This window comes from Falco cherrug, chromosome 7, assembly GCF_023634085.1.
Source record: "Falco cherrug isolate bFalChe1 chromosome 7, bFalChe1.pri, whole genome shotgun sequence".
Taxonomy (NCBI): Eukaryota; Metazoa; Chordata; class Aves; order Falconiformes; family Falconidae; genus Falco; species Falco cherrug.
In genome coordinates, this window is record NC_073703.1 from 16,832,096 (window position 1) to 16,847,449 (window position 15,354).

General features: G+C 39.1%; 2 protein-coding genes across 5 annotated transcripts in view; both read right to left on the bottom strand.

The window, feature by feature from the left end:
- GNB5 (G protein subunit beta 5) overlaps window positions 1–7,753 on the bottom strand; it is a 30,198-nt gene extending 22,445 nt beyond the window's left edge. Inside the window, exons 1-2 of one of the 3 annotated variants that reach the window (XR_008733119.1) lie at window positions 7,360–7,753; window positions 5,230–5,373 (exon numbers count right to left, since the gene is read on the bottom strand). Coding sequence is in view for 1 of the 3 variants with exons in the window: in XM_055715858.1 (XP_055571833.1) it covers window positions 5,230–5,355 (126 nt within the window). In the remaining 2 variants the exon portion in view is untranslated. Of the gene's footprint in view, window positions 1–53; window positions 73–5,229; window positions 5,374–7,359 lie in introns of those variants that run through there. The other 2 variants (XM_055715858.1, XM_055715859.1) reach the window with 2 other exon arrangements.
- A 1,239-nt stretch (window positions 7,754–8,992) lies between these two features.
- The window catches only part of MYO5C (myosin VC), a 37,349-nt gene continuing 30,987 nt past the window's right edge, over window positions 8,993–15,354 (bottom strand). For both annotated transcript variants that reach the window (XM_055715856.1, XM_055715857.1), the window contains 6 exons: window positions 14,964–15,053; window positions 13,553–13,703; window positions 12,844–13,126; window positions 11,656–11,830; window positions 11,085–11,165; window positions 8,993–10,824 (listed from right to left, as the gene is read on the bottom strand). In XM_055715856.1, coding sequence (XP_055571831.1) covers window positions 10,672–10,824; window positions 11,085–11,165; window positions 11,656–11,830; window positions 12,844–13,126; window positions 13,553–13,703; window positions 14,964–15,053 — 933 coding nt within the window. In that variant the 3' untranslated portion in view covers window positions 8,993–10,671. The remainder of the gene's footprint in view (window positions 10,825–11,084; window positions 11,166–11,655; window positions 11,831–12,843; window positions 13,127–13,552; window positions 13,704–14,963; window positions 15,054–15,354) is intronic.

The window sequence follows — 15,354 nt, forward strand, 5'->3', positions numbered from 1 at the left end:
GCTGCCCCACACACACACCCCCGGCAGCCCCCCGCAGCCCCGCCGGCCCCCACCTCACTGCCTGCCCGCGGGGTCCCGCTCTACAGCCCAGCCCAGGGGCTTCGCTCCCCGAAGCACGGGCAAAAGGGGTAGGTTTCTGCCTCATACACAAACTGGTCCGTTACCAGAAGCTGCACACAGAAGCTGTGTGTGTGGAATCATGGGTTACCGCAATGGCATTTTAAAGCATCAGGCTTGGAAGACGGATCCTGTCCAGGCTTAGCAAATTCCAGCTCAGCTGCATCACTCCCTTACACTCCCATGGGCAGGGGCCACTGGGAGACTCAGTCACCCAGAAGGTCCCTGGCCCAGCTCCTGTACCAGCAGGATGGATGCAGTGCTGTGAACTCCTCGCTCCACTATGCTTCAAATTCCTCATTTTTAAACTTTGTGTTATCAGAGTTCCTCCCCCACGAGCCCTTAAACAAGCCACCTCTTTACCCTACATACAGAGTAGCACATTAGGGTCTGTGGCCTTCCCAGCCCTTGAAAGGGACCAGTTTCCAAAACCCGAAAAGGCACAAAAAGCCCCCCAGCTTGGTGCTGGTGTCAGCCCAGGGCACAGCACCACAGCTCTGCAGGCTCTGCTTGGGTACAGATCAGGAGCACGTGCTGGGTACACTGAGCAGCCGATGCTTCCAGAGACAGAGACACGCCACACGGCCTTGTGGCTTTTTGTTCCCTGGAAGGGGAGTTCCTTGAAAACGTCCTCTTCTTATTAAAGTGATTGTCCTTGATCTACACGGAGTAACTTTGCTCAGATTGACTCCCATTGTCTCCCTTTAGCCAGAAAATAGACAATCCAATGGCTATTGTTGAACCTGGAGATGGGCCAAGATTGGAAAGGGAGATAAGAAAATACGTGTTTGCAGCTGTTGTTTAGACTCTGGGCATATCCTGAACACAGTGTGGGTCTGGGAGAAAATAAAAGTCCTTTCCCACACTGGGCTTAGCAGCAGTGTCACTGTCCGCCCAGGATGCATGGGCAGAGCTCTTCCCTGTCACTCCGGAGGCTGAATTCAGGCCCTGGCCTGGCCATGTGCTCCAGGGCTCTCTCAAGTCACTGGATCTGCAGGCAGGAGCCGCGTTACCTTCACTGCAGAGTCAGATACAGCGGATGCATTTCCAGTCTTCTCATTGTCCACAGACACTGGTGTGACCTAACCCCTCCAGCCTGATGGCCACACAGGCAACCCTGAACTTGAAATTTTGAATCCCAAACTGCATTGGTCTAGCTACAGTATTACAAAGGCAAAAGTAGGCAGTATAATCTGTGGAGTTCACATACTGCTGGATACGGGAACATCATTCAAAGCCCCTCAGAGTAAAGAGCACATTGGAAATGCCTTCCAGCACAGGTGATGCCAAGGAAATAAAACCTCAGAACTTTTAAAGGGCTACCAATAGAACAACAACAACAAAAAAGCATATTTTAGCAGAAAAGTGACAGGAAGCTTCTAGTGTGTTATCTTAATGTCTGAAAAATTAAACCCACTTATATTAAACTCAATGATGCACGTGTGTCCTGGGGGAGTGGCAAGAGAAGATTTTGAAGAAGAAACTTCATTTTTGAAGGATTCTGATCAATGACAAATGCCCTGTTTCTGACACCTGATAAGTATGAAGGGGCCTAGAAGTTAAACTTAACAAAAAAATTAGGAAATTTCTTGGCCTTGATAGGAATGCATCAGCTCTAAGGAATTTGGCTTAGATAACACCTGTATGTCAGGCAGCTGGAACAATTTGACAGTGAAAAACTCAGGCTTTCTTGCCTTACTGATTCGAACAGTGTCATTGCCTTGGGCAATGGGATTAAAAAAATCTACGAAGAACAGCACAGAAGGTGAGAGTCTTTGGGAACCATACGTGTTCAGACTGATACATGATACTAGTTCTGAGATGACAGGGATAAGCAGAGCCATGAGGTGGAAGAGAAGCCTGTACCAAACAGAGTGAGCTATAGAAGTGTGTGATACATAATGCACATTTCATTAGTTTGAATAATAAAAAAAAAAATTAGCTCATCTGACCGAGCTGCTTAACTACCCATGTAATCATTAGCTAAACATGCAAAACCCCACAGAGTAAGGGCACTTGGGAGCTTTAAATAAAATGAACCAGTGTCAGATTAATTTAGAGGATAACATAGTACTAGGTCAACTAAAAGAGAATAAACGTTACCATTTAGTAAACAATCAAGGCGCTTTTTTTCTCCCTTTTCATAAAATCTAACCATACTGAAGGCAATATACTTTTAACAATGTATTAGCAATTGCTTAAAAAAATTGTAAGTGGTAAATGGTATTACAACATTTTATTAGAATCACTATGCTGAGGGCATGTTTAATCTGAAAAGGCAGTTCAGTCAGCGGCAGCAGATAAAGTATAGGTTCTCTTAGTCTGGTCTCTGCTTTCAGATGAGTTTCAGAATACCTTGGCACAGGACAAAATGCACAACAGATATGGTAGGTAGAATGTATGGAAAAGCAGGAACAAGTTACTGAACTTCATTTTGTAAGGTTATGATCCATTAATTGTGCAGTAACGACTGGCACATAAAAGTATTTGTTGCTGTGGCTTCATACTGACCACCAGCATTCCCTAGAAAGCTGACCACTTCCAAACTGGCTACTATGTCCACAGCAGCAGTGAGCTTCCAAGTTGCGCAAAACAAGGACAGCTTCTTATAAGAGAGCTTTTTTCTCTGACTCTTCCTGGTGGAGCAAAGGCAAGCTGACTCCTTGGCTTCATATATTTTGAGGCAACCAATCTGAAAGCAGTCATCTTTCTACAGGGCCTTATTCTATGGAGCTGCTATAGAAACATTAATCACCAAGAATTGTGGCAAACCCAGCTGTTACTGCAATCATAAACCCACCTTCCACACATGGCAAATACACCAGATTATAGAGATGGGGATGCATGGAAGAAAGTTGGTACTGTTCTGTTAATAAGGACACCGGGGAAAATGGAGGATCTAACAGCATGTGACAAATCGTTGCCTATCTTAAAAGTTCGGTCTTTAAGTTTTCACTCTCACTAAGTCACCAGTTGACCTTTTTAAATTATAAGCTAATTTACTAATACTTCTGTGGGGAGACTAAACCAGCAAACACTGATTGAGTTTCTACTGATTAGCACCCACCTCCAAAGCAGGCAAAACTCCAGAGGGAGAAAGATTATTTTATCTAAAAGGCAAACAATTGAAGTAGGATGATCTCAACACTGGGAATCAGCAATCTCCAATTCTGTTATCCCTCAGTATATGTTGGTTTTAGGGAAATCGCAAAGACTGCCTGATGAAAATGCATGTGTGCACCTGCTGGACTGAAATTAGCTGGTGGATGTGCAAATCAGGAAGTGGCAAAAATATCAGCCAATTATACACCACATTATGCACATGCATCCACAAACACATGCACAAGTGTGGCAAGGATATATTGTGCATTTTGATATAAGCCAAAGCATACCCACAGCTCTGAAAAAACAATTTAAAAAAGCAAAGGATACAATTTCCCTACCTATATGTATTTCAGTGCTAGTGCAAAGAACTCTGTGTTCTGAATATTTGTTTTTAAATATTTTACAAAATAAATATGAAAAAGCAAGCTAAAGCCAGATCAACCAGAGGTCCTACTGCAGCGCTAATAGCAAGCCTAACAGGCTGTTAGGTACTGACACAATTCTTCCTGAAGTCTCAGTCTGCTTCCACCTAGCAGCTGTTTCAGCTGGAAAGAGTCTAACTTCCATAATGCGAATAACAAGGAGAAAGTTGCAAGCACTGTAAACATCAAACAGCCAGTTTCCTGCAATTCCACCACACGTTTATCAAGTCATACCAAAATTTACTGGATAAATAGCTATTTACAGGCTTCTGGCCAAGAAAGACCTGAACAAAGCAGCGATTTCAAAGTTCAGAGAAGCAAATAAACCAGGAAGGGACTGTCTTTTGTCTTGCAGTCATTACATCTAAATTTCCTCCTAAACAATGTAACTCATGAGAATGTGCTGTGTCAGCCAGCAAACTGTACACACTGCACCACCTACAACCACCAAATCAGTGGTCACATCTGCCTGCAAAACAGTATTTTGTAAACACAGATAGTTAAACCTTTTAGCATTCCTGAAGAGATCCTTTCATCTGACACTCAAATATAACAAACTATTGGACCCTACTCAGTCACGGTAGAGACCAGCTCTGGGGAGGAAACAATGAAGGGTGCTTTCTCCAACCGATAATGTACAGTGGTTCAGGAAGATAAAATAAAGCTACTCCAAGTTGGAGTATAATCAGGACAACAAAATTCTTAAGTTTACAAAAGGAGTTTTGGAGACCAGCTCCTCAGTAACCACACAGGTTCATGACCTCAGCTTTGTATTTCATCTAAAAAACCCCACTGTGATCTCTCTCGAACAGTGCTTTCTACCAGGAGTGGGGGATGTCACCTCACCAGTAACTGCTGGAGATTAGAAAGCCTCCAACATCATCCCTTCTTCATGCAGGTATTCTAGCAGGACCTGCTGGTCAGGCTAGCAGGTTTGCTGATCTCCCCCATTACCACCCTCTGTGGTGATGCATGCACATGAAGACACTGCACTGCTGTGCAACCTTTTCCCACCTTACCCTCACTGTAGCAGCTCCCAGCTCTCACCCAAGTACCGCACATAGCATACAGGACAACATGGTCTCAGCATGAAATGTGGGCCACAAAGGAGTTCTGGCAGTGCTTCACATGTGTCTCATTTTTATCGAGGCAGACTAGAGGAACTTCATATCCCCTAGTTACTAGTGAACGAGCTTATTGCAATGGTTTGATCTTTTTTGGGGGAAGTTCTGTTAAAGGTAATGGGAAACACTCAAGACCATAGGCCAAACAGACTTGCACACATACACCTCAGAGCCGAGTTTAGACAGGCACATCAAATTTGCACAGCTGAGGAATGCAGTACCCTAGGGGGAAAAGCTCATGGCCATTTTCCAATCAAGAATCATAAAAAATATCCTTAAACCCCAGGGCTACCTCTGTTGCAGGCTTGTAGAAACACCAGGTGTCTGCAGAGGTGTTTGTTTGGCAGCCTATAGGCCTAGCAATGCTTATTTGCTGTCCAGAAAAATCCAACGTAACAGACCATCCAACCCCCATTTTTTGCAGTCTTTCCACATTCTGGCTGATAAAATCAATAACGTACCATTTCCACACATAGTGAGCAGTAGCTGAGTTGTTCTGATTTGATGTAAACAGCCCTAAGGGGCTTCTCTTTGGAGCACTTGTCACATGGACCAAATACAATTGCTAAAAAGGTCTGGTCGCACATCTTTGCGGTTCGGGAGAGCTGAAAGAGACGGAGAAGAAGGAAGGAGTGCATTCCAGTGCAGTGCAAAGCTTCCTAGTACTGCTCTGCGAGCTAAAGCAGCCTAGACTGTATATAGACATCTGTAGGCTGGATAATCTCTGTGACTAATCTCCTCTTGAGCTTGACAAACTGTATCTATATGCAAGATAGTCACATGCTCTGCAGATAATATTTTTATGAAGAAAAATACAAAGCAAAACATACGTATGTTGTGTTATGATGTGCACTGACAACACATCATTATAATGTGCACCGTGCACATGGATTCACTACATGCAGAAAATTACTCTTTGTTTTTATTTAACTACTGTCAGCAGACAGCAGAAATGCATAACAACAGCTGGATTTGTGAGAAATCTGCACTGATCAATATTTATTGTTTTTCCACTATATAATTAAATAGTCAATATTATGCATTATTTTTAAAGCTGAAGAGATGACCTAGGATTCCATCTGCAGCTACAAAAATATTACAAACACATGCCGCTTGAGCAGAAACTGATGCATCAAGCACACTGAAAGCTGGGTCATTAAGGACCCACTTTTGTTCTCAAGCCAGGTTTCTCCAGGATCAAAGCACTATCATCAACAGAGAATTAAAAACTGCTTGAGAGTCAGAAAAACAAACAAGAATAACACTGCAGTGTCCTTTTTCTCTGTACATTTTTCAAAGGGAAAATGGGACCTTTCACCACTTCTAAAATGAAAGCTTTTAACATGATTTAGACATGTACATAATGACTTTATGATTAACAAATAGAAGAAGTTATTGCAAAGAGAGATTTAAATGGAAGAAATGAAATTCAACGACCTATGCAGATTTTAGAATTTGTTTGGCTGGACATTATTTGAAAACCAAACCAAACTTTATTCTATGCACCTACCTGCGCTCTGCTACTTATTCTTAAGTATTTCAGTGGACTACTTGAAAAATAAGATGATAAACTCAGAAATCCTGCCCACACTCAATAAAAGTTTTGTGGTTGTCTCCAGGAGACGCATAACCTCATCACAAAACATGTGGGAAGCAATCTGTCCTGAAAAGAACTACAGAGCATTAATCTGAAACTTGCACGGAGCAGTTTCAGTCATCAGCTACATGCAGTCAAGGAGGCTGAGATTCCATTCCACAAAAAGCAACAGATTCGTCCTTCAGTTTTTAAGGCATTCTTTTGCAAACGATGAGCCTGAGACCACAAGCTGCCATCCCTTCAGGGAGCTTCCCTGTGCTAGTACTGCTCAGAGCTTTAAAGTGAGTACAGCACCCGGCCTCAGTTCTGCTAGGCTCTTAAAACTGGGCATTTACAACTGAATAACCTGTTTTTCTGAGGTTCTTAGAGTTAGTGGTTCCCACTGAGGCAACTCCGGTGACACACTTGGTGTGAAGCCTCAAGACACTAGGCCAACTAGACTTTGGGAGGAAAACTTTCATTTCAGTAGTGTGAAATGAAGGTATATTACAGGGAAAAATGCCATCTTATTTGAACAAGGTATCATTACTACATCTAGAGACTTTAGAGAAGGATCTATCAGGCTTGGAATAAATACTCTGGGAAGAATTAATCTTTGATAAAGTGTGAGAATTTGCCGGAGTAACATATAGGGTGAATCATACCTACGATCAGTATTATATAATTCAGATGAAATTTTGATGTTACAAAATCTTGCCAATGAATCTTCTGAATAATTAAAAAGCAGTATTATACCTGAGACTGTTTACAACACATCTGTATGTGTTTGTATTTTTTTGCATACTATTTTATAAAGATATAAACTATTAAAACCAAAAAAAGTCTAAAAAGATTTCAGCTTCTTGCATTGTAGCCTGAAATTTTAAACTTACTAGGTTTTTAAAGTTACAGCAGAAATTTAAAAATGGTGGCATGGTGAAACATGAGTAAGTATGCTGCTTAAAGAGAAATTCTGTACAGTGAATCTTGTTGATAAATATAAAAAATGACTCACCTTTTCAAACAGCAGGAACCTGAAGATTCTCAAGACAATAAGCCGTGTGCAACTGATAATGGAGAAAGGCAGCCTTCCTATTAAGTCTACTTAAAGGCTATTTAAAGCTCAGCCTCTCTGGTTGTATCCCCTCAGGTCAGTTGTACTGATGATTATAGTTTAAAGGCTTTATCTTAACTTCCCTCTTTCAGAATACAGAATAAAGAACATAAGCTATTAGGCAGACTAGATCTTACCTGCCTGTTCCATATAGCAGCAATTTTTAGATGGTTTCCAAATGTTAGATTTTAAACATACTGGGGAGGTGACTGATGGCTGGCTTTTCCAGCTATCAAGTTGACATTTTGACAAATAGCACTGTCAAATGTTAAATTTATCTCATATTCTTACTGAAATTTAAGTCAGACAAATCGATTAGTGTCCATGCTTGTACTTCCTTGGTTATACTTTTACTATTCAATTACTGTTTAAAGACAATAAAGTTTAAATCAATGAGATTAAAAACTGCTGCTTTTTTGCACTCTGAAAAAATTCTGAGGAAATTTATGAAAACGTGTCTGAAAAATTTTGAAAGTGCTGAAGGTCACATCTACTATTGAAACTCTACTGCAGTCACTGAAGTCACGCCATTAGATGTTTGCACTTGATAGTCAGGAGGATCCCAGACAAAAGGAGGTGGGGGTGTGAATTAGGTCTCAGACCAGCAGAGATTTGGGTAGAAGTAATCTGTCCTAATCTTTTTTATTAGAAATTGCAGGAATACAGGACTTAAAGGGACCATGTATTCTGCTGATTTCTGTTCCCAGAAACTGCAGGAGTCATACGTCTAACAACATCCAAAGACGCCGACAACATCTAACACATCTCTCCATAAGCCATTTCAGTACTTTCCTATGGCAGGAAGGATCATCATTCAACATTTTCCCATTTGAACAAAATAACTTTCCTAGAATGATAGTAAAGGAGAAAGCTAACCTCAGTGATGCCTCTTTCATGTATCTGCCTTCACTAAAACTGCTCCTTACATTTAGAAGAAAGGTAACAAACAGCATTTTGTACCTTTACATTGGTTGGAGGCATTAATGTCAGCAAAAGCAAGGTAAGTTTCTGAGTACATACAATACACACTGATAATTTTGAACTTTCTTTTTAAAATCCGTTTTGTTTGTATACACAGTGTTAATAGCATACTTCACACAAACCTCTCAAAGTGACCTAGCATCAAATTACCAGAACAATTTTCCTTGATCAGCATTTTTTTTCATAAAGGCATACATGCCTTCTGATGCTTCAGTGTGATGTAGCCGCAAGGGTGGGCTGTGGTTTTACTCATACTGTCCCAGGCAGACATACAGCTCCAGGAACTGTAAGAAAAGGCTATATTTGAATTACAGTAACAACACTCCTTTGCGTTAAAATACTTACAGAAATTCGTAAGGAGCCAAGGACAGCACACCACTCTGACAGGAAGATACACAATGTTACAGCAAAGCAACCCGACCTTTAAATAAATGTTTATGGTGCAATACAAGACCGACAGTATCCACTAATGTTCACATTGTTCCAAGTAACTTCTTTCAAATGATCCCACACTCAAAATACAACTATTGCACCACTCAAAGCACTACAAATTGATTTAGAAGCTACTTTATTTAACTGATTAAAACGGTAGTCTACCTAGATGTCTGTGATATTTTGTACAGCTTTTATTGTTATTGCACAAAACACAAAATTCTTCCTTCATGTATTCTGACTATATCTCTGCGATTATCACCATGAATATTTCACTGTACATAGTAAACACCAAGAACACTAAATAGCAAGAATGATTTCTTTATATTTACAGATTTTTCTGTGAAACTAAACAAGCAGTACTAACACTGTGTAATAAAAAAAATCCAATTAATTGTTCCTTAATGTAATATTTAAATTAACTAAATTAATTAAAATCCTTTAAATATTTCAAAGCTTTAGTACTCAATGTTAATAACTATGTCTAATAGACTAGCTAGAAAACTAGCATTATTTACTGAGAAATTTCTGAGGACAGTCATCATTGTGGTGAGGTGAATGTTGTTTCTCCAGTTGTTTTGACAGGGTCCAGGACAAAATAAAGTTGTTGCATTCTGACTACAGCAAGAAGGCTGAAAAAAGCAAAAAGGGGGACCACTTCTACTTCTAAGGATCTTGCAACTGAAATTAAATAAATAAAGATGAAATATAAGGAAATAAGCTTGGTTTATCAGTACCAGCAGACCACAGCAGCTGCATTCACTCCTATTCAGTGTCTGGACTGGAGGAGGGAAACCAGCAAGAAAGAAAGGGAGAAAGATGGTGTGCACACGTGTGAATACTTTGTGTGTATTCTGAAATGCACTGCACCAGAGATGGAGCCAAACCAGGAGATGACTCCTGTTTTTAAGGGAACAAGCTTGTAATTCAATTTTGAATTTTGTATCTGACTTTTCTCTTATAATGACTGATATGAAAATCCAGACTTGTCACTGCAGAGAACAAAACTGAAATCTGTCTTCAAGAAGAGTACCCGAGTCCTTCCCCTGGCTGAAGAGCTGTCTACTGTGCCTGCACTGCAATGCAAGCATTCAGCGAGCCAAGGCAGCATGCCTACAAAAAGACAATGTGGGTTTGTAATAGCAATTCTCTTTAGATTTATCTCAGTTCCCCAATTTCAATGTAGCTATTTATACTGATTTTTTTTAAAAAACACCTGTGGAAGGACCTTCCCTTAGCTCCTACTACAGTCTTTTGGAGAAACTGTTATAAAAGACTTCTTTTATGAAAGGCATAAAGGTATAAGAAGTATAGAAGGGTGAAAGCTACTGTAAAATGGATCCAGTATATCAAGGCAATGAACAGAACTACCTTGGGAAAAAAATAATCTTGTTATAGGAAGCGAAGGCAAGGAAAATGGTAAAGTAATAACATTTATCACATGGCAGTTTTCCCCTCTGACTGGTGCTGACAGGGCACCAATACAAACTTGTCAGATAAATGTTTTTCTTGTCAGATTTGGGCTAAAAAACTGTACAGTTAGCTTTGTGTCCAGCTGATGATATAAAGTCATCATTGTAGGACTGTAACAAAGGGAGAAAAGTAAGAAAAGAGAGAAGGAAATCATAAGCTGAAATTACGCAAAATTACTCCTACTTTTTTAAGTCTTGACTCAAGAACAAGTTTTTAACAGTCTAATTCACTGCAAGCTGCCATACTATCCACCAGCTGGAGAAACGAACCATGAAAGTCTGCCTGTCTTTGTGCAGTCTCTGAGGAAATACCAATGAACTGGTTTTATTAAACCCTTGTGAGAAAGCCAAGTTTGAAGCTGCTGGGGACTTGTATGGTTTCCAAGGCATGTGCAGAGGGGGTGAAAGGAAATGTCACTTGAAAGAGATACTTGGTATCGAGCATCAGCTGTGGAACATCCTCACGATTGTTTAGCATAGCCTGAAATTATAACAGAAAGGGTAAGAAAACACTGTAATAAGAATCAAAGCAAAACAAGTACATTGTTTCCTTCCCATTGCAAATCTTGCTTTCACATGACCTTCAGGAGACTTGTTTTGATCAGTTCCAAATATCTAGAAGCTGAGCAACTTAGTGACAATATGCTGTACAGGTCAAGTGTAACTACGCATAGTACCAAGAACCGTGTGATTGAGGTATCCTGTAACTTAAATATGAGAAATAATAATTGTAGATCTTACCTGGACTTTACGAACAAATGATGGAGTCACTCTTTTCTCAAAATCATCTATTGGAGTGTATGAGTTGAGGATCTTCACTATCTGTTCAAATTACAAAAAAATATTTTATTATGCCACAAAAAGTGAGAAGACAAAAAGCAGAAAGCATCAACATGACAAGTTTATTCATACATAATTAAAGTTTCAGTAAAGAATTTTACAATAAAGACAGAATTCTGATTGGTCACCTAATGAACTGTAAGTGATGATTGCTATAACTCATTGCCAGAGGTATCAGCAGGATGAAGAAAAAGCTGAACTGATTAAGGGAAACAACAAAGAAAGCCTGTGACAAAGTAAAGAAAATACATTGTGGAATAAAAACATGGGATAGAACAAAGCAGGGAAATATTGTTAAAAATGCAACAATCAGGAATAAGGAGTTTAAAATTTGATTTAACAACTGGTGATGTGGAATGCTGAAAAATTCATTTTTATCAAATGAAAGGCAAATAGGTCTTTGCAACAAATTATTATAGATAGCTACAATTTTGCAATTGGTGCTGCCAGAAAAAAACAGATAATTCAGTACCTGCACAGTAGAAAGAGATGTGCAGTGTTCACATATCTCCTTGGCATCATCATCAGTGATCTTTTTGACCTGAAGGAGCCAGGCTGCTTGAGATAGAGGCTCCAAAGTTTCTTTGGCATTGCTGCTTTGAAGATTCTTGTCCTTAAGCCATTCTTCCAAGTAGCTGATATTACACCTGGGTTAAACCATGAACAGATGACAGAAATGTTAGGTTCACCCTAACAAACAAGTTACCTTAAAGACTTCTAAAGAAGGAATGACCCTCTAGTGACATGTTCAAATTCATACATTTTAAGTTAAAAAACATACCTGTAGATCATAACAATCAAGCAAGTAATAGCTTATCTGCAAGTTTAATCTCTTGTATGTTTAAATTATTTTTATTTTTTTATTTCTTAAAGCTTGGATAGTAGAAAGCAAGTTATAAGTTTAGCTCTTTACAGGAAATTTCTAATATATACCGGCATTGTCTACTACACTACAGCACTATATGTCTTTAAAAATACTCATTTACAGCTGAGCTTGTACAGGAAATGAGAACAATCTTTTCACTTTACAAAGCAGGGCTGGGCTTACAACTGATGACCTAAAGGTTAAAGCAGCTTTCTTCTAGCAATGCTCCCAGACAGGTCAAGGTTTTACTGATCTTCTTTCACCTTATTCTGCAGCCTGTCTAATGGAGAATAAATGAACTGCATCTTCTGCAAAACACGAGCATGTTCTCTGGATGCTTGTAACAAGACAGATGAGGCCTGATCTGTACCCTCAAAGGCTCTGTCTCAGTGCCTTTCTCATCACAGAGTATGAAAAATGCAAGTCAGCTTTTGTTTGTCTGCCAGCCAGGGGACACTGCACCTGTTTACTACAGCAAGAAAGAATTAAAAATACTATTTGTCACATCATGAGCGAAATAGCATGGAAAGTATTCTAAACATGCCTGACTTTAAGCTCCAGGCTGTAATTTTCTCTTTTCCTCCATTAGTGTTTCCATGGAAAGAAAAATTTGCAATGTTACGTTGAGAAAGCTCAGCCCAAAACGCAAACATCTACTTTTTCAGAAAGTGTAAAAACCAACTGGCTACTTCCAGCACAATGGTTACAGAATATGCAGTGACTTAGAGAGAAACGATGTTACATAAAAGTGTGAAAAATTCATTCTCAAGCTGGTTGAAATTTTACTGGCTTTACCTTATCTGCATTCCTTTTCTACATGAGCACATGTCCTTGCGGAGGAAGAGACTATTGAGGGTGGTAGCTCCAATCAGAAAGAAAAGCTGCTTCACTGCCTGCTTTAGAAGCTCAGAGTCCAAGCCATTCTGGCACATGGTACTATAAAAATAGCTGAGCTGTTGCAGAATAGAGGTCATTGTGTAGGTATCCGTGTCATCTATACTAGAAGAACGTTTACGGAATCCTGTAGGTTTCAAGCCAGAAATTCCTTGAAGACTTTCATATTCCAGCATGCCTGGTACTGAAATACAATAGAAAATAACTGATTAGACCAAAACTCTTAAGACTCCTTTCAGTTATGTAACCTTATTTATTGAACAAAACCTACTTTCAGCATATTTTAAAAGTTAAATGATACAAGAAAAATAAGATACTGACAATGGCTTCTGGAGCACACAAATTTTAAAAAGCCTTTTGTTCCTGTAGAATGCTGATTTGTTTTCAAATCATTATGCCACACCAAGAAATGTCACGAGGAAAAAGTCTTTCCAAACCCTCTGGTGATGTATCATTCAGTGGAATTTATATGTGCAGAAACACACGTGCAGGTACACATGTATAAATCAACAGGAGAAAGAAATCTGTCCCATCCTTTGCCTCCACATATAAGCTTATTTGTATACTTCACAAGGTACATTTAAGTCTGTTTGGATTGCTGCTGCCTTACCAATCATTGGCTGGATGTTGTTCTCCATTACAATAATGAACTGGTGATAGATACGAATGGCCAAATCACTAAGAATTTGTCTGTATTCTGAGAGATCAAAATGCTTCAAACAGTTCTTATTCTGATGTGGAGTGTTATACTTCATAAATTCCTACAAGTAAGTTGTAAATATAATTATTAGAAATCACATAACATAATAAATATAAATTGTTTACTACAACGTAATGTACGTCATTCCATCTCTGGCTGGACAGAGTCTTAGAATAAGTCAAAGCTACAGCTAACTTCAGTGGATGCTTCCAGTTTGGGGGTTTCCTGTACTTGATTTTCCAGTTTATGTTAATGTTTACTCTGTTCCTAAAGCCTGCTAAAGCCAAAGGAAAAACATACATACATTTCAATGAACTCTGGAGCAATTCCTAGATCACAAACAGAAAGCGAACTCCCCCCACCCCACCCCACCTTCCCCTCAAAAAAAACCAACAAAAAACCCCCAAACCACAATTGTTTATGTTGGCAAACAAAAAACCCACAACATTTTATTGCTGCAAAGGGATCTTTGTTTTGGACTTTCTGACTTCAGAAGTCTAGACTGAATCCTAACGTGCGTGAAGTTTTGAATGTTCGTTAGAACTACAGATTAAAACTGCATTCTGGATTCAGACTTTTCCTTAATCTTGCAACTAAATTATAAAAGACTGTTATTAAGTTAAAATGTTCTGTTCTCCACAGCTCTTCAGATGTTATCTATAGGCCCACAAGAGGGAGTATTGCTGTTTACACAGTACACAGTGCCTGTGAGTCCAAGGCTTCATGGTACCTCCTTGCTTTAATCCTGAAACTATTCTTATGTGTCTATGCGATTTCAGTTCAGTCTACCTAAGTCTATAAAACCAGCAAAAAAATACAGTAAGAGTTTCAATTGAAAAGAATTAAGAAGAATTTTGAATCTCAGGATAAAACTTAGCTTAAACAAGCAAATGAAATAAGGAAAAATCTGACCATTTTACTGTTTTGCTCCTTTCCCGAGGTTTTCTTCTGTAACCTTATTGTGGTAGCAGTGGGTGTTTGAACGGTCACAATTATAAAACATATATGCAGCTGGATATGTGAAGTCCAGTTCACATAAAACTCATGTGGAAGAGTTCAAATTAAGTAGTAGTTTCCATGTCGTGTCTTTAACCTACTTTAGCACTTTAATTTTACCTCAATTTTACTTGATCCATTAGTTCTACACTGTCTTATTATTTGTGTAAGACATATAACACCACTGCAGAGCAATGTGAATATGTAAATATCTGGAAGTAACAGTGGTGAGTTGGTGCATAATTACTGATTATCACTATTTTAAATTCAAATTAAAGTCTGTCAAAGGTAAAGTAATGAAATTATTTGATTAAATCAATCCTACCTCTTCCCCACTGTACTGCTTCAAACAGTTAAGAAAATAATATGTATTGGAAAGCCAAAAGGACAACATCTCAAAGTCTTCTGAATGTTCCTGAAAATGGTAAGTAAAGCAATCTTATAATGGTATTGTCTCATGAAGTTAATTTAATAACTACAGACCATTACAGAATTGGTGTAACAGAGCCTATGTCCAGCGGAAGGAGCATACAACATCTATAACATGCTAGCTCAACAAATCATGCTGTGTTTTCAGGCTAACATACACATAGCAAAGATTTCTTTTTTATTTGGCAAACACTGTTTACGTCTTCTCATATGACAGACCAGCTAAATAAATTAGCCTGAACCAAACAGTTTTACACATTTCTACATATGGTGTTGTAGTGTACTGG